Source organism: Pelobates fuscus, chromosome 4 (genome assembly GCF_036172605.1).
Source record: "Pelobates fuscus isolate aPelFus1 chromosome 4, aPelFus1.pri, whole genome shotgun sequence".
Taxonomy (NCBI): domain Eukaryota; kingdom Metazoa; phylum Chordata; class Amphibia; order Anura; family Pelobatidae; genus Pelobates; species Pelobates fuscus.
In genome coordinates this window covers 325,673,450-325,692,111 of record NC_086320.1, presented here as the reverse complement: position 1 = coordinate 325,692,111, position 18,662 = coordinate 325,673,450, and the positions used below count along the sequence as shown (strand labels likewise).

The window sequence follows — 18,662 nt, the reverse complement described above, 5'->3', positions numbered from 1 at the left end:
GAAAGGGGAAAGGGGTAAAAACTTACCTTTTTCCAGCGCTGGGCGGAGAGCTCTCCTCCTCCGATCCTCCTCTTCTCCTCCCCGTCGGCTGAATGCGCACGCGCGGCAAGAGCTGCGCGCGCATTCAGCCGGTCACATAGGAAAGCATTCATAATGCTTTCCTATGGACGCTTGCGTGCTCTCACTGTGATTTTCACAGTGAGAATCACGCAAGCGCCTCTAGCGGCTGTCAGTGAGACAGCCACTAGAGGAAATAGGGGAAGGCTTAACCCATTCACAAACATAGCAGTTTCTCTGAAACTGCTATGTTTATGAAAAAATGGGTTAACCCTAGAAGGACCTGGCAACCAGACCACTTCATTAAGCTGAAGTGGTCTGGGTGCCTAGAGTGGTCCTTTAACAGACAACACAACTGACTTTGGCCTAAAAGTTAAACTCACTTAAAATTTGCTTGAATACCGATCAATTCACTTCAATGAATAATCCTGCAAGACATTTTTAGACCTTTGCACTTCTGCTTTTTGCAGGTAAAATTACAATAAAATGTAAACTTGATCTGCTGTTAAAGCAGTCAGTAAGGGCAGATAGTAAAAATGCAATTTAACTGGCTCTGTCACTTCTCATATTTCATAAACATATTATACTTATTAAATACTGATGTTGACTGTGTTGATACTTAAATGATCACTATAGTGTCAGGAAAACAAAGCGTTTTTCCTGACACTATAGTGCCCTGAGGGTGCCCCCACCCTCAGGGTCCCCCTCCTGTGGCACCGAAGTGGTTAAAACCCCTCCAGCAGCTTACCTTATTCCAGCGCCATGCTCCCTTGGCGCTGGTGACCTCTCCTCTCCCGCCGACGTCAGCGGAGCCGAATGCGCATGCGCGGCAAGTGCCGCGCGCGCATTCAAAGTGTCCATAGGAAAGCATTTCTCAATGCTTTCCTATGGACGCTCTGCGTGATGGAGGCATAATCTGCCTCCAGCGTCGCAGATGCGCCTCTAGTGGCTGTCCGGAAGACAGCCACTAGAGGCTGGATTAACCCCAAATGTAAACATAGCAGTTTCTCTGAGGGGTTAAAACCTGAGGGTACTGGCACCCAGACCACTTCATTAAGCTGAAGTGGTCTGGGTGGCTGTAGTGTCCCTTTAATTGTAATTCCAAAGTTATCATAAGACAAACTAGGGACTACTTTGTCTTATGAGAAGCCTTTTGTTAAAATAGTTGACAAAAGGCAGAGCTCTTCAGTCAATTTATGTCCAATGCCAGCAGGTGTCACAAGTCACAGATGTGGAATTCAGGTATGATCTTGCTCATTGCAATACGTCGTCTATAAAATCACTCACGGTATACTTCATAGACCTCAGTATTGTACTTTTGCGCCTGCAGAATGTAGCACTAATGTGGCTCCTAGAAAATGAAGAGCCAGGAACCGAAGAATACCTCCATAAAGAAAATGGTTGCGAACCTAACCGGAGATGTCACCTTCAAAGGTCTGTGCAAAATATGCAAAGACCCCTGAAAATGACAGATCTGCTTTAAATAAATAAAAATGAGTTTGGAAGGTGGATGGTAGGTAAACAGAATACCATGTTTTCTTACCATGAGTGGTAGAGTGAAGATTTTCTTTAATTATATTTCACTCAGCCCCGCAATCCCACCCCTTTGATTGACTATATACGTTATTTTTAAATTAAGTGCTTAATTTCAAATTGTTTTGAGACACGTCTCAATTTTTGAGGTGTTTAGTCCCATCTCAGGACTATTGTATGGGGTATGTTGACCGTCTCTGTCTAATTTGGATTAGCACCAATCTTACATTCATTCGGTTCAAGTTCAAGATGGTTTACAAATTTGGGAGAAAAGTAATTGAGTGATTCCCCCGGAACTGCCAAAAATTGCTCACAGATTAGAAAAATAAATAAATCATCTCTTACTGAATAATCTCAAGGGTATTTAGAGCTTGCTTAACAGGTGCAACAAGTGTTTTTTTCTAAGATTTCACAAGCATGCCAATCATATCACGCAAAAACAAAAACAAAAAAAAAACGCAAAACAAATTTCCAAAAACAGACTATTTTTGACTTTTCATTTTGTTGCAGATTTTGAAAACTGAATGAATTGAACTGACCTAACGCTATTATACCCTATGTTAGTTTACCCTGTGTATTAATTTAATTGAAGCTGCTCACTATGCAGTTATAAAAAAAAAAAGTCTGGGTGTTTTTAACCAGAAGCTTGCTATTATAATGTATATTCCACTGTCATCAAAGTTCTGCATTTTCCCTACAACACTGATGTTGACAACCACTAGTGCATTGATTGCAGCATGTGTCTGGGACTGATTATTTCTTAAAACGCTTGCACATTGTGCACCTGGATCCCATAGTATCACTTACTTTTGTTCCTTGCCCAGATAAGACATGAAGATATTCTTAGAAAGAATAATTTTTTAGCCCACTGCCATCCAATCACAGCTCACCTCTTATTTCTACCGCTCACAGTCAGCGCTGTTACTCCGTTATACTGGCCAGAGGGGTGTGAGAGGAGGAGGGCAGGATTAACACGATGCCCAGCGTTAGTGCATCTCTCTCACACACTACTGGTGCTACACTGCGTAATACGAGCCAATTCATGCACTCTGTGGAATTCCACAAGGAATGTTGTCCAAGTTATACTGCAAAAACATCAGATTAAAAAAATGATTCGACATCACAAGATTATACAATGAACTCCCTCGCATATAAATAACTTTTCAAGTGCCAGGGATGAGCGATTTACTGTACTCCCCCTGTGGAACTGAACGAGTTAAACATTGTTAAATATACTACAGAGCATCGATTGCTAGCTTTGGCCACCCCAGAGCAGTGTAGGCTTTTCTATGAAGCCCAGGCAATCCAGATGTTTGTGAACTTGATTCCCATAGGATGCCCAGGACAGGTACTCCAGATGTGTATGATCTAGATGTCCCTATGATGATCAATCACAATTTAGGCCGGGCACTTTAAGAGAATTACATTTATAAATATGTGCATTGTCAAGGTTAGCCAGCACCGCTACAGACCATGTGCGCTCCACAACATCAGCAAGATGCACGGCGTGATATGCATCAATAAATCTCCGCTCAGAAGGCATTGGGTGGATAATGTGGGGGCACATCCTCCCTGAGGTTTGAAGGAAACAGCACACAAGAGATATTAGGGAGGAATAATGCTACTGAACCCCCCTTGCGGCAATGAAGGGGTTTCCAAGAACAAGAGGCTCAGTGAGAAACTAGCCAGAGGGAGACAAAGAAAAGTGGGAGAGCTCTCAGTGACATCATGCTTTACCAATGTCCCGCCTACGCTAACAAGCTATACTGAGCCGGACTGTGCGATCCAGGTCTCCTAGCAACCCCCGAACCCTAAGAAGTAGAATCACCATAGGACCAAAGGATTCTAGAATCCTGAGGACCATTCGGAGCTGGTCAATGTTCTACAGCCTGCACTGTGCTCCAGAGAGCCCCCGGCAGATCCTGGCTAAGGGGGAGAGAACTGGGACTGGTGAACAGGAGAGACAAAGATCTTCCCTAAAACCACCTATTAAGAAGCTCATTTCTATTTCCTGAGCTGCTTCGATGACTTCTTTGTAATTGGGCAGTGACTGCGTGTGCTGCTGTTTGCACACCATCTGGGCTAGCTAGGATGTGGCTAGCATAGTGAGTGTGGCTCTTTATAAAGGGACATACGCGGAAGTCCACTCAGCCTCCTGCTTGCTTTATAAACCCACCTGTGTGATTTGCTGGTGAGTTTTCAGTGCACTCACATCGCCAGCCTCCGAGTGAAGCATGCAGAGTACCAGAGACAAGCGCACAGCCCTCGAATAATAGGCTCTTTGTGTGAAGAGGAATGGAAGCTGAGCCGAGCAGCCCGGCTTAGTACCTACTTCCAATGATCCGGCTTTTCACGGGCACATTGCTGGCGGTAGAAGTGCAGCTCTGGGATACTGCTCAACTGGATGAGGCGATATGCCAGTCGGTTTATCCCCAGAAAGCCGTGACTCTGGAGAGAGTAACTGGGGAATACGTTGCATTTCTACACATTCTGACTTCCCCTCTCAAACCGTGATTGATCTGCACTATGCTAAGCACAGCAACTGTCCCTAACTCTGCTGCTAGCGTGAGCTATCCTGGAATCCTAGCACCCTGCAGCCTGCGGGCCATCTGGCTCCTCTCTCTGCTACTGGGACTGTGCCAGTCTGGTGAGTTACTTCCACCCTACACCGAGTACAGGGAGCATAGGCTGATCTAGAGCGGATACCTGGTGTGCAGCAGGTGCTAACCAACAAGCCGTGCACTACCTACCTACTTACCTGTCTGTCTACCTCCCTACCACATATAAATCTACCTATCATCTATCTATCTATCTATCTATCTACCTACCCATCACATTTCTATCTCTATATCTTCCTACCTATATACCTGTCTGTCTACCCCCCTACCTACGTACCTACCTATCATCCATCAACCTACCCATCATCTTTCTATCAACCTACCCATCATCTTTCTATCTTCCTGCCTACCTACCTACCTGTCTGTCTATCTCCCTATCTATGTAACTACCAATCACCTATCTACCTACCTACCTACCCATCATCTTTCTATATCTCTATCTTCCTGCCTACCTATCATCTACCTACCTACCTATATATCATGTATTTACCTATCTACATATCTATCTATCTATCTATCTATCTATCTATCTATCTATCTATCTATCTATCTATCTATCTATCTATCAGCTATAATCTACCTACCTATATATAATCTATCTATCTATCTATCTATCTATCTATCTATCTATCCCTCTTATCCATATATCTATCTGTATAATCTTTCTTTCTTTTTTCTTCACAAAATGTGAATTTTCCATAACTTCAAAGTTAAAAACATTTTCAGCATTATTTGAAATGCTGCCTCTGGGCTAAATCTGGAATATTTGTTGGTATTAAAACTATTTCTCATGTAATTGAATCCAGGCCATTGCATTTCTTGTAACATCTTATATATTAACATTAGGGTAACAAAGTAGCCATATGTGTATACATCACACATACACACACACACTAGGGTAATTAATATATCCTTTTTTGTTCAGAGTGTATATTGCCATCCTGTGCATTGAATTATTAGATTATTGGTGTGTTGAAGCCATTCAAGTTGTTTAGGTTTAAGAGAGATGTTAAATAGACAGCCTGGTATGCATATACTTATTTAGGTGAGTAAGGTGTGTTGTAGCGTTCTATTACTTAACTTTTAAAATAAAAGTGAAAGATGCATAGTATTTCATTGAATTGCTATAAAAGAAGCAACTCTGTATCATATATGACCGTACTTAGACAATGTATTTTTACATTTTAATAGCGGTTTATTTTTTTTAAAAAGAAGCATGGGTTTATGCACTAAATAACAAAGTGTTGTGAATTAAAATCTGAACTGGAAAAATGCAGGTTATAATAGCAAAGCTGTCGGGTTCATTCACTAATGTGTGAATTGTGACGAACTGAAAGTGAATTCAAAGAGTATTTCCATTTTTTTGGCCACAAAAGTGGAAAAAAATATACAGGTCAGGTATGTTTACAGTGTGGCTATTTAGACCTAATTTTGGGTTTACTTCGCTTTCCCATCAATCCACTCATTATTGAATTCACCAATTCACTCATTATTAGGGAGTGTGGTTGTGTTGGTTGATACTTACTATTCAGCTATTTTGGCCTACTGATATCCACAATGATATGTATTAGTTAATGTCATTGTTTTGGATGCTGCTCTTAGTGTTTTAAGTGGCCCTTTTCAATGCCTCGTATTTCTGTGCCAGCTTTGCATTGTATCACCCTGTTATAGAAGAAGGTATGTTTCATTGCAGGAATGCCCTTCCCTGAGTCTGAGTTACTGCTTGGGACAGTTACAGTTGATTCTCAAGATTTGTAAATTAATTTTGTTTCACATGACAGCAGTCTGCATTTCTTGCTGAATGATACACCTGTGTAATAGATACTGAAAACCCACACTAGTGACATTAGGATAATTATTAAAATAGGCAATTACATTGTCAATTAAATTGTCAAAGCATTTTTAATGCACTACAGTAATGGAACATTTATGATAATGCCATGGCCCTGCATCTTCATCCTTTTGGTGGTCTTCAACTTACCCACAACCCAAGACACTCTGAATGTAAAGGTGGTGGTGAAGGGTTTCTCCTCTCACCTCACTGTCCCTTCAAACCTCTACCCCCCCTTTCCCTCTCTCCCATCATTTGAAATTTATTCGATTCGCCTCTTCAAACCCTGCTCTAATAACATTGCCATTATGTATCCTATAGGAGTCAATTCAAAGTGCTAACCCATACCTATAAAGCACTGAACAATTCTAGCCCCTCTTATATCTCTTCACAGATCCATAGGTATGCCCCATCTTGGTCTCTCCACTCTGCCTGTAACCTTCTCCTGTCCGCTGCTCGCAACCGTACAGCCAACTCACGCTTGCAGGACTTCTCGCGGGCGGCTCCCTTCCTATGGAATAGCCTACCTACCGCCATCAGATTCTCCCCTAGTCTTCAATCGTTTAAGAAGTTCCTTAAAACCCATCTCTTTAGGAAAGCTTATGGCCTACCAGAGTAACCTCTACCTCACATACCTGTGTCTTGCTCTCTCCTAAAGGGAGCATTCTACTCTCTCCTCCAGCTCTGGTTCACTCCCACCTAATTTGACTGCTATTTCCTGTCCTATTGTGTTTTATACCCCAGCTCCTATAGACGGTAAGCTTATTTGAGCAGGGTCCTCTTCAACCTATCTTTCCTGTAAATTTTTTGTAATTGTCCTATTTATAGTTAAATCCCCCCTCTCATAATATTGTAAAGCGCTACTGAATCTGTTGGTGCTATATAAATGGCAATAATAATACTAATTTATAATGTAGCCAATTTTAATGTGCAGTGTTTAGGGTTAAGGGGTAATTAGGGTTAGGGAATTGTTGGCAGTGTGGGATCATGCATCATACCCAGTCAACCGAGGACTGTCAGTAGTACGCGTTAGTGTTCTCAACTTGTCCTGTGTACACAAGTGTTAGGGGTGCACCTTGCTCTAAGGATGATAAATTCGGTGTAATAATGACACACACCATTGTAAACTGTATAGTACTGATTCGGCAATCTTATATGGTTTCAGCTGAATGGTTCACTGGCAACATTTTTTACATTTTAAAGGAAATTAAACATAAGGACTAATAATGCCTAGAATCTGTGGTCTAAGAGGCATGGGAGACAAGGAGTGCTTATGGAATTCTGCTTTGCTGTCACTCTTTCAGGGAGTGAATAAATGTATAAAGGTAGTGCACACATCTGGTAAGAATCTAGCAAAATGCAAAGTCGAACTTTGTGTTTCAAGAACTGCCTCCACTACACTTGTTATTGTACTGAATTTTCATTACAGGTGGAGCTAGCACTGTACTGTCTCAAGAGACCAAGAGACCAGTGACAGATATAGAGTGGAATACAGATTTAAACATGTACATAGAGTTAGAATAATTAGACATGCGGCCTGACTCACCCAGTGGAAATACAACTCTAAAGTAACCGTATTTCCCAAATGGTGATAACCTGTGTTGGACTAATTCCTGAAGCTGGTTTATAATTACCTTATCCAAGATCTTAGGATTCTAGTTCTAACTATTTGTTATAAACGTCCCTAAAATATGCAGTACATTGGCAGAATTATAAATATATTAGGATATAAAGAGACATTGTTTTATTTTATCTTTCTCCCATAACTTATATGAAATTGTTGGAGTAATGTATAAATCTTTGCATTGAGGTTATAGCTCTCTCAATGTGCAGCTGCTGTAGTATTGCCAAAAAAAAAAAAAGGTAATTGTTCCCAGTAAGAAACACCGGGCTTAGCTTCCAAGCCAACAATTAATTAAAAAAAAAAACATAACCAAATATGTGCTTATTCATCTAAATACACTATATATACTAAATACACTATATCATCACAAGGCGAGATACAGGTAAGAATTGAGTGACTTTTATCCCTACACAATTCTTTTAAAAAAATAGCTCATGTATTGCTCCCAGCTGCCTTACTTTGCTATATAGATTTCTATAAATAAAGAAAAGTCATATGTTGAAAGAACAATGAAAAACAAAAAACATGTGATGTTCTAAAGAATATAAAGAAGTTAAAGCAATGCTAGTGCATCACTTAGTTTGAAAGCTATGGAAACCAATTGAATGTTGCTGCTGATCTCTATATGGCAGTAGGCCCATGTGTTCTCCAGTGTTAAATTAATAAACTTGGCATTCTATGTATTTTATGAAGCTTAGATTTCCTAGATTAGTTCTGGATTTTTTCATGAGCAAAAGTATATCACTAGACTGCAGTTTCCCTGTACAGTTGATGTTTCAATGTGTGTACATTACATAGAAAAAGCCATTGACAGGTTAAGGGCTGGTGAGCACACATGTGGGAGACATGGGGAATTTTGTAGTTTATTTGTCCCTTTGAAGCTTGTCCCCTGTCTGCTGCTTTCCTGTACGGGGATTTGTAAAGGAACACGCCAAACCTGCCAGCTCATTGCCTTAGGGGCACACCGGGTGTCTCATCTTTCTCACGTTATACAAGTGCTGCTTTAAAAAAACATCGGCACTTTTATAAAAGTTCCAGATTGCATCATACTGGCTTTTAATCAGACAGATGAGAAGGTACTCTTCCTGATTGCTTTGTGACCCAGAACAAAGATGAAGGCTATTCTATTGATAGAAAATCACTGAATGTAATGTTTCTTTCATACTTCCCAAGTGTCCCTATTTTGACCCCAAATCCCTCTGTCACCTTTTCTATCCTAATGTCCCTCTTTACTAGGATCTCCATATTGTTGGTGTGTCTGAGTGTATAACAGAGCTCCACAGCCATATTACTCACAGTAATGTGTCTTTAAACTACAATAAATTTGCTTAGGGAACAGTTTGTGTAAATACGATACACCGTTCTTGTTTTAAATTACATTTTAGTTGCATAAACTGTTTTTAGCAAGTCACCTAGAAAAGCTCCACCCCGACCAGAACCCAACTCAAACTCACACCCAAAATTAAAGTGTTTCTCCTTGTCAATTACATACAAGATCCTGCACACTCGCTTATTCACTAAAGAACAATTTCAAGTTTCACAGAATGTAGTTGTTTTATTTAAAAACTCCTCACCTAGGCAAAAATAATAGGGTTTAGTTACAGCATATGCTCATACATTGCATAAGCCTGCCGCGGTGTCGATGTACCCCATTCTTGGCAGCTCCTACTCTAGCATCCTAATGCATGCTCTTGTAAGATTAATCTACTTACTTGGGAAATCCTTCCTCCTGGGACTCTCTGCAGGTCAAGGTTAGATAGGGTCCTTGAATGAGGTACCTGTGACAGGGAGGGGTGCAAAACCGGGTAGTTGGCATGGACTCCCAAATATAAGTATTTATAATTAAGAGGCTGCACTCACCTGAACATGCATACATTATAGGGTGCTGCTGGGGCCAATTTATACAACATACAAAATACACAATCCAGCGCACTTGCTTATTCACTAAACAGCAATTTCAATTCTCACTGAATGTAATAGGTTTATTTTAAAACACCCTCACCTAGGCAAAGAATAATGGGGGTTGAGTTACAGTATATGACCATACATTGCATCAACCTCTTTGTCCGTTAGAAATGTCAGGTGGTATGTTCTTTATGAGACGTTTTCCAGACTCAGTGTGCCGATTGCTGGAAGCAGAGCGAAGCTGAGGCAAGGGATCCTCTCGCCTCTTGCTTAGAGGTAAGTTAAACCTTTTTCAAGGCCCAACAATTTAAACAGACTTTAAAGCACTCCAATATTAGAAATAAAGTTTTTTGTTTGTAACGCTGGAGTGCTCCTTTAATTGACAGAAAGAAAAGTGAAATTATACTGAGAAAGATTGGTGGCTGATTTATTCTGAGTGTTGCAATCATCCACAATCTCTAAATCTGAAATAAGACAATATAAATTGTCTAAATATCCTCGCAAATCCCTTCGTAAATATTTACTTAGAGCATGTGACACCTAGATTAGCATAGGATGTTCACAACTAAACAAGTACTAACATTTTATTATTCCATCTGCTAAAATTAACAGTTTATTTGTTCAAAGTAGCATGTGAACTACTGAAGATACATAGATATATAATATTTAGAGAATAGTAGCAATTAGAAAATCAGCATGTAAAAGTTGGCCAAATGGAAAAAGTTATTAAAGGACCACTATAGGCACCCAGACCACTTCAGCTTAATGAAGTGGTCTGGGTGCCAGGTCCAGCTAGGGTTAACCCATTTTTTTTATAAACATAGCAGTTTCAGAGAAACTGCTATGTTTATAAATGGGTTAATCCAGCCCTCAAAGCCTCTAGTGGCTGTCTCATTGACAGCCGCTAGAGGCGCTTGCGTGTTTCTCACTGTGAAAATCACAGTGAGAGCACGCAAGCGTCCATAGGAAAGCATTGATAATGCTTTCCTATGAGACCGGCTGAATGCGCGCTCAGCTCTTGCCGCGCGTGCGCATTCAGCCGAATGGGAGGAGAGGAGGAGGATCGGAGGAGGAGAGCTCCCCGCCCGGCGCTGGATAAAGGTACATTTTAACCCCTTTCCTCTCCCCAGAGCCCGGCGGGAGGGGGTCCCTGAGGATGGGGGCACTCTCAGGGCACTATAGTGCCAGGAAAACGAGTATGTTTTCCTGGCACTATAGTGGTCCTTTAAATGTACAACTTTTTGGTGTTTACAACATCACTTAAGACTAATTTCCCAAGACACGTTAACCACCACTGTCTGTTTAGTGAATGATCCCATCTGTTCACAATTTCACAAACTCTTCACAACTGTCTTAGCATGGCAGATGATGTCACCGGTGTGAATAAATGGACTGTTTTCCTATTTAACTTTATGCCATTTTTAAAACAGTTCACTAATGTTTTGTCAGATCACTTTACATATCACGTGTACAACCAATAGGTATAGTGATTTGAATAAATCACAAGACTGCACAGTCACAATGAGATTTATTGACTAAACTGGAAAAAGTAGAGAATTTTAGGCTAAAAACCAAACTGGAATAATAGCTATGATAGAGGAAACTTACGTGTTTGGATATGTTAACCTAAATTTTACAATTTCTGTGTCAATTCTCAAGTCATCCTTGGCTTAGTGAATAAACCCTGGTGAAATTAATCTCTAGTGTGATTTCAGTTGTTGAAGGCAAGCCTTATGACATCATTGTAGCAGTACGTCTTGCTGCGTAACATAGGACTGAGATACACCCTGCAGCAAACAATTTGGGAAACATGCCTGTGATAATTTTGTCCCAGTAACACTTGTGCATCTTTTGGGTGTGCCCTACTTATTGTACATAATCTTTCAAGAGAAAATAAGTCCTATTTTTAAAGGCCTGCCTAAAAACAGCATCCTCTATCCTATTCTTAAATATTCGCCCAAAATAGCAGTATCTTTATAAGTAGCTCAGACAGAAAAAAATGTGCAGTACTCTCATGTCATGTAACATTTTTGCTGTGTATTTTGCCATATTTGATCCTGTTGACTTGACATTCTAAGCTGCAAATATAATTTTTTACAAATAAGTAGCTCACACATGAGGCTCAGATTGCACACACCTCTCGTGCCCAACCAGGCAGAATCTGTATGCCACATGGTGAATAATCATTCCGTAGCCCACTCTCTCCTTTATCCTTGATATAAATTGAAGATATTTCTATATGTATTAAGGCCTTTTGGCCTGTAATTGTGGGAGGGGCGTATGACACACCTCTTCCCTACTTAAGGGACACCCCTTACCTGGCTCCATATCGTTCCAGGTCAGCGCTGCATCATTTCCACTTCCGGGTCATCCAGACGCCATTTTACCTGATTACTCCATGAGGTTTTTTAAGCAGAGCTGTGTCAGGAATCCAGCCACAGGCTTTTCCGGCCTACCACCTTCTTTCTTCAATCCATCGCCGTGGATGGTGTCCAAGTGACTCACAAACTGTAAGTCAACCTACCCGTTATGCCAGGCATCAGTCCCACGGCACCATGCACGGGTCAGGTCCTCACTTTACGGCTGCATTTTGTCTAAGTCTGTTCTAAAACCATTGCATGTTCATGCATATCATTCGTTTAAACCCCCTACCGGTCTTTGGGTGTACTACAGGCTTCTTAGACATTATCGCATTTCATGTACAAACCAACGAACCACTGCATTTTCGCCTACACACTGACCCCTACCGGTCATTCGGTGTACTACAGGCTTCTCAGACATTATTGCATTTCATGTACAAACCATCGAACCACTGCATTTTCGCCTACACACTGACCCCTACCGGTCATTCAGTGTACTACAGGCTTCTCAGACATTATTGCATTTCATGTAAAAACCAACCTTGCTTCATTTAAACGATTGTCATTTCGGTTTGTTTTCTGGTCGGCACTTATTCATAGTATATTCTATGCACGATTGCTGTTCGCATTAAAATGCATACGGTTAAGCTATTCATGCTAACTTCTGTTTCCCTTCATACTAAGATTCGGTTATTCTGCTATGTATTCACATAGATCTTTTTCGTGAGTTACATTTCATCATTTCATGTATTTACATTTGGTTAAAAAGTTGCTTGGTTAAATAGACAGACCATTTTCATGCTATTTTTAAGGTATCACTTATTACATCAGGGTATGAAACCAGCTAACATTTCTGTATAGACATTGGACTCCCACGCTTACTGGAGTTTTTTTTTTTTTTTTTTTTTTATATAATTAACCATTTCATTACAATTAAATCAGCCTACGTTACAGGCCTCATTTCTTTGTTGTTAGCCATGACACAAGGATTTAATTCCTTTTCATGCATACTCGGGTTGAATCACACGTACTGATCCAACCAATCATACGTTTCCTGCACAGTAATCGGTTAAACTTTCAAATACTTATTTTACACGATCTTAGGTTGTCTATTTTGTTTCAGTTTGCTTATTATATATATATATATATATATATGGTTTTAATAATAATAGTTATTTTATTTTACAATGCAGATATTACATGTATATTACTGTTATGGTTAGCCTACATTACGGCTCCTTTTTCTGTCATGCTCGTACGACATACCACGAGTTCAAGGACACGGTCCTATTTTCAAAGAGTATAATGGAGATATGATGTTATTACAACCATGTACATTACGATTACATGGCACTAACTATTCAGGCCATTTCTTATCATACTCATACGATATACCACGAGTATATAAGAACACGGTCCTACCTTCCACAGAGGGTTTCGGGTTGAATCACACGCATTGGTTCAACCACTCATACGTCACGTTACAACATTTTCTGCATAGATTGTCATTTCACATGGCATTTACAAACTCAGGCCTTTTCTTGACACACTCAGACGACGTAACACGAGTATTCAAGAACACGGCATATACGTCTCACAAGACTTTCGGTTTTTGAATCACACGTTCTGGTTCATACATTCATACGTCACTTTACAGCAACATTTATGATTCTGCATATTGTCACTTCACATTAAAAAGTCCCTTGCATTCCCAGATCAGTTTAGTGACATGCATATCATCTGATCACCTTCCATATATACACATTACACGGCCTATCCCCTGCTGCCAGGTATCGGACTCAGCGTAACGCTTGTCACCAAGCATGGGCAGTCATGTCACTATCATACTCATAGATTTTACACCTCCCACACATACTGCTAGAAGTCCTAATCACAGCCTATACAGATTACACAGGTCTCAAAGGATCCATTCTCACTCTATCCCTTTTTAGGTTTATCCAGGTTTTCATACCTGTCGAATCTCAAACTTCATACATACTACCAGGTACGTAAGCCTGCTCACGTTGTAGTTCACATACGTTTCATTCTTCTAGGCCATAGAGTACTGGCAAGTTAGGGGTATAGGCCCAAATAGGTACCTCCCTTCTTGGCATTTCTGCCTATCGTTTAGTGGTCCGCGAGGCCAACACCCCGCCTCAACGTTTCGGAGGCAAACGCCATCGGGCCACACGTGAGTTAGCCGCCTCGCAATATTATAGAGAGGGCCTCACCTGTCACTCCCTCCCCCTGTTTTCTTTTACTATCACCGAGAGGCCTACGATTCCTGCCACTACGACGGGTGGCCTCAATAACCCCTCGCGCCAACTCATAGACAGAGCCTCTCATAGCCACTTGGCAACTAGCAGGGCCTCACCTGTCACAAAACAAGATTAATTTTTCGCCTTTCAGGCCTAGTTAGCCTGCCAGTATCACCCCTGGGGAATCGGTCACTACACCCCTTACCATGGCTGGGTCGGCCGCTGCGACCCCTCCAGCACTGGTTGAGTTGCAATCACTTTCTCCAGCCATCTGTTTCAGGGCACATGCTAAATCTGTGTCCAAATAAAATGTATCCCAAAACTATACTTAACATCAATAAACATTTCTGTACTTACGACATTAGTGCCACATCATCCATCTAGACATTTGGTGGAATTCATTATCTCGGGTCTATCAGAAGGATTCACACAGGCCTCATACACATGCCTTCCGGAATCCTGGAATGTCCTAATTTACAATCCGCACAACAAACCTTACAGCGGTGGAGACACTCATAGCCAGGAAGTGGCAGAGGACTTCCTATGGGGGCCCTTCCAGTCCCCTCCGTTCACCACATGTCGGACAAACCCCATCGGTATTGTCACGGGGAAATCTTCTCACAAACAGAGACTTATCATTGATCTATCAACACCTCACACCTCTGCCACTCCTAGTCTGAACTCCCTCATACCCTCTGAGGAATTTTCACTGCAATATTCCACCATAGATCACGCCATTACGGCTATCATGCAGGCAGGGGCCGGAGCATGGCTCAGTAAGACTGATATCACAATGCTTTCAAGTTACTGCCTATCCACCCTACACTGTGTCACCTGCATGGTATCAAGTGGGCAGGGAACTACTATTTTGCTCACGTTTAACATTTAGGTTCCAAAGTAGTCCGGCCATTTTCAACGTATTCGCCGAAATTCTATGCTGGTTTTATTAAATATAGCCAGATGCCCTATAGTTATACATTATCTGGATGATTTCTTACTGGTCGAGGAGAATATTTCCCATCCCAGTAGCCTAAAAGAAACCATCAGTCTATTCGAACAGGTGGGTGTCCCAGTCTCCTCCACCAAGACTGAAGGACCAGATACCTTCATGCAAGCTAGCCTGCCACGCCCAAGGTAGAAAACATTCTGATCAACATAATCTCTACATACAACTCGGTACTTGCAACCGCAAGAATTACAGTCTCTGCTTGGGTCACTGAATTTTGCCATTCGCATCATACCTCAAGGCCGGGCTTTCATCTCACAACTCCTTTACATGTTTCCCACTTTTAGACATGATGGACACAGGTCACCCCTGGATACCCAAGCCACGGCAGGCGTAATTATGTGGAGAAATTTTTTAACCAGCTTGAATGGTAAAAGCATGTTCCTTCCAAAATTGTCTGACTCCTCACCTACCATTTGGTCAGACGCGGCGTCTACCACAGGTTTTGCAGCAATTTTTCAGAAACGAATGGCTTTGGGGCAGCTGGCCTTCAGAAGTTCAGGACCTGGAGGGTTTTTCCACTACCTCAGCTCTGTTTGAGATATATCCCATCGTGACGGTTGCCGTGGCATGGGTGCATTTATGGGCAGGTTCGTCTGTACGTTGCTACTCAGACAACCAAGTAACTTGTCACATTATAAACAGGCCGATCCAAATCACTGACTATTATGAGATTCTTGAGGAAACTCACTTGGCTGGCTGCATGTCATAATTTTCTCTTGTTTTGTATTCATGTTCCAGGTGTATGTAACACTGCTGCTGACAATTTGTCTCGCTTTAATTTCCAGGCTTTTAGTCAAATACTCCCGTCAGCCGCACTCACAGCCACGAACACCCCACTATTCCACCATCTAGTAATAGACTAGATGCTATTATGCAACATAGCAGAACATTGTCCCAATTAGCACTGTCTACTAATACCCGGGAAACTTACGATAGAGCTTTCATTTGATTTAAAGATTCCTTTCTGAACACAACATCTTACAACCTTTCATCGTGACATCCTGGTTGGGCTTTGCTTCTTTTTGCCACCTCAAACTCAAACTATCATACAACACAATCAAACCATATCTGACAGGCATCCAACATCACATGCTAACTTTACAACCAGACAAATCAAGTGTCCTCCTACCAATTAAGAACATCCTTGGGGGTATTCAGAGATCCGAACCCCCACGTACGGCCCAGAGGCTACCCATAGATTTCCATATTTTTAAAGACTTATACAATTCACTAGATTTAAACCCTTTGCCAACAACACAAACCTCATCGTTAAAACCGCCATATACGTAGCCTTGTTTATGGTTTCTTGAGACCAAGAGAATTTACCGCCATCAGCACAACACAGTCCACTCACATCCTACTTCATTCACACTTAACAAAACACATGGACTATTATATCTTGACTCTGCCTCACTTCAAAACCAGTCAACATGCACTTTCAGTAGAGGTTAAGTACTATCCTACTCACAACAGGTGGAGCCCCGTCAAACTACTGGACTCATATACCCAGCTTAACAACGAACCACCATCTCAACCACTTTCAGTCTACAAGGTTCGGTATTCACTACCACCACCTTTATGACACACATCAGGTCTTTACTTACACAGCTGGGCCTCAAATCAGCTATTAACTATTCGGGCCACTCCTTCATGTTATCAAGTCACTAGGGCGCTGGAAATCATCGGCTTACTCTAGATACATACCTAACCCGGTACAAGAAGTAAGAAATGCCTTTCAAGACATGTCTGGTTAAAGTATGTATATTGCTGGTATGTAATAAATTTGATTTTCTACTTTTGCCCTCTTTATTTACAGGCCTACCTCATCGTCGGTTCCGGCACACCACAACCGACTTGCTCTTTTAATACCATCCTACACTTATCAGTGTTTGTATCTTCTGTACTATCATGAGCCCTTAACACAAGTATTAAGGCCTTTTGGCCTGTAATTGTGGGAGGGGCGTATGACACACCTCTTCCCTACTTAAGGGACACCCCTTACCTGGCTCCATATCGTTCAAGGTCAGCGCTGCATCACCCTCCCACCCACTCCTCATTATTAACTCCTTTTCTCTTTACATTTCTTCTTGGTGGGCCCTCTTTATTTACAGGCCTACCTCATCGTCGGTTCCAGCACACCACAACCGACTTGCTCTTTTAATACCATCCTACACTTATCAGTGTTTGTATCTTCTGTACTATCATGAGCCCTTAACACAAATATATATATAGAAGACATTTTACTGAAAAGGTTAATGATGAGATTATAGAATCAGAATCAAGACCCCACAGGAAGTTTATTGTTTATAGTAGATTCTAAATTATTTTGTAATCATTGAAAACTTGTGTTTTGTACTAATGGCAACTCTTTAAGTTATGCCTTGTGAGACCATACCTCTGAGGCTTTATTTGGGATAGTTAGCATCATTAAGATATTACTGCATCATACAGATAATTCATTGCTATTTTCTTGCCTGTACAAGCCCATTCATTTTTATTCTGTAGGGACTTAAAGGAATGTATCTGATTTATCTGTATTTTTGGATAGGTTGAGACCAAGGCCAAATGGTTATTTTCATGAATGGCTTGCAGTTTTTCTATTTCTATACATATAACTTGGTGTCGGAGTGGCTAAACACAGTACAAACAACATGTTTGAACCACGGCAGCTTCAAGGAGGTTCTCATTGCATGGGTTTAAGACTAGCTGCATTTCCCTTTGGATATTTTAGCAAAAGATGTCAAGTGGAGACTGTGACAGCTTAAAGGAAAATTGCCATATTTTGTTTATTATTTAAAATAAAAGCTTGCATATCTTGTAACCTTTGTGTCTATTGTTTTCTAATGCCATACATAAAACTAAATACCATGTATCAGGTTTTATCCTGGTTTACCCTTGTTCAATGGGACAGCAGCTTTTAAGGAACAATCCAAGCACCATAACCACTACAGCTCACCCTCACCCATTGTAAATGTCAAGGGCGGATCAAGGGAGAAACTACAGGGCAAGTCCTTCCCTCCCGGGAAACAAAGCAGGTAACTATGTCGGGTACAGATATGTATTTTTTTCCTCTCCTCAGAGCAGGACAGGGGTTGGAACTATCTCATTCTATAAATGTAGCACACGTTAGCAGCAAGTTAGCATTAACATCTCAGTCCTGGGAACAAACACTTCCTGCCAGGACTCATCTGTTCGAAGCTTGAGCTGTGAGCGCCAGTAGAGAGACGGGATATAATGTTATTTTATATCTCTGCATTCAGCATGCAGCACTCAGCTCCTGATATAGTCCTGACAGAGCAAGATCGCTCCTAGGACTCCGACTCCCATACCACTCGGCCATGCTACCAGAGGCAAAGTAGTTAGAAGGGGAACTGAAAGATGAAAAGGAAGAGGAAATACTGGAAAAGGGGAGTTTGAGCAGCAAGAGCAGTATGGAAGGGGGTTATGGGCATTAACAGTAGTATGAG

At 41.3% G+C, this 18,662-nt stretch overlaps 1 protein-coding gene across 1 annotated transcript in view; it reads left to right on the top strand.

The window, feature by feature from the left end:
• Positions 1 to 3,400: 3,400 nt before the first annotated feature.
• Positions 3,401 to 18,662, top strand: part of ITGB8 (integrin subunit beta 8) — a 119,632-nt gene continuing 104,370 nt past the window's right edge. The window contains exon 1 of the mRNA XM_063450726.1: positions 3,401 to 4,237. Coding sequence (XP_063306796.1) covers positions 4,117 to 4,237 — 121 coding nt within the window. The 5' untranslated portion in view covers positions 3,401 to 4,116. The remainder of the gene's footprint in view (positions 4,238 to 18,662) is intronic.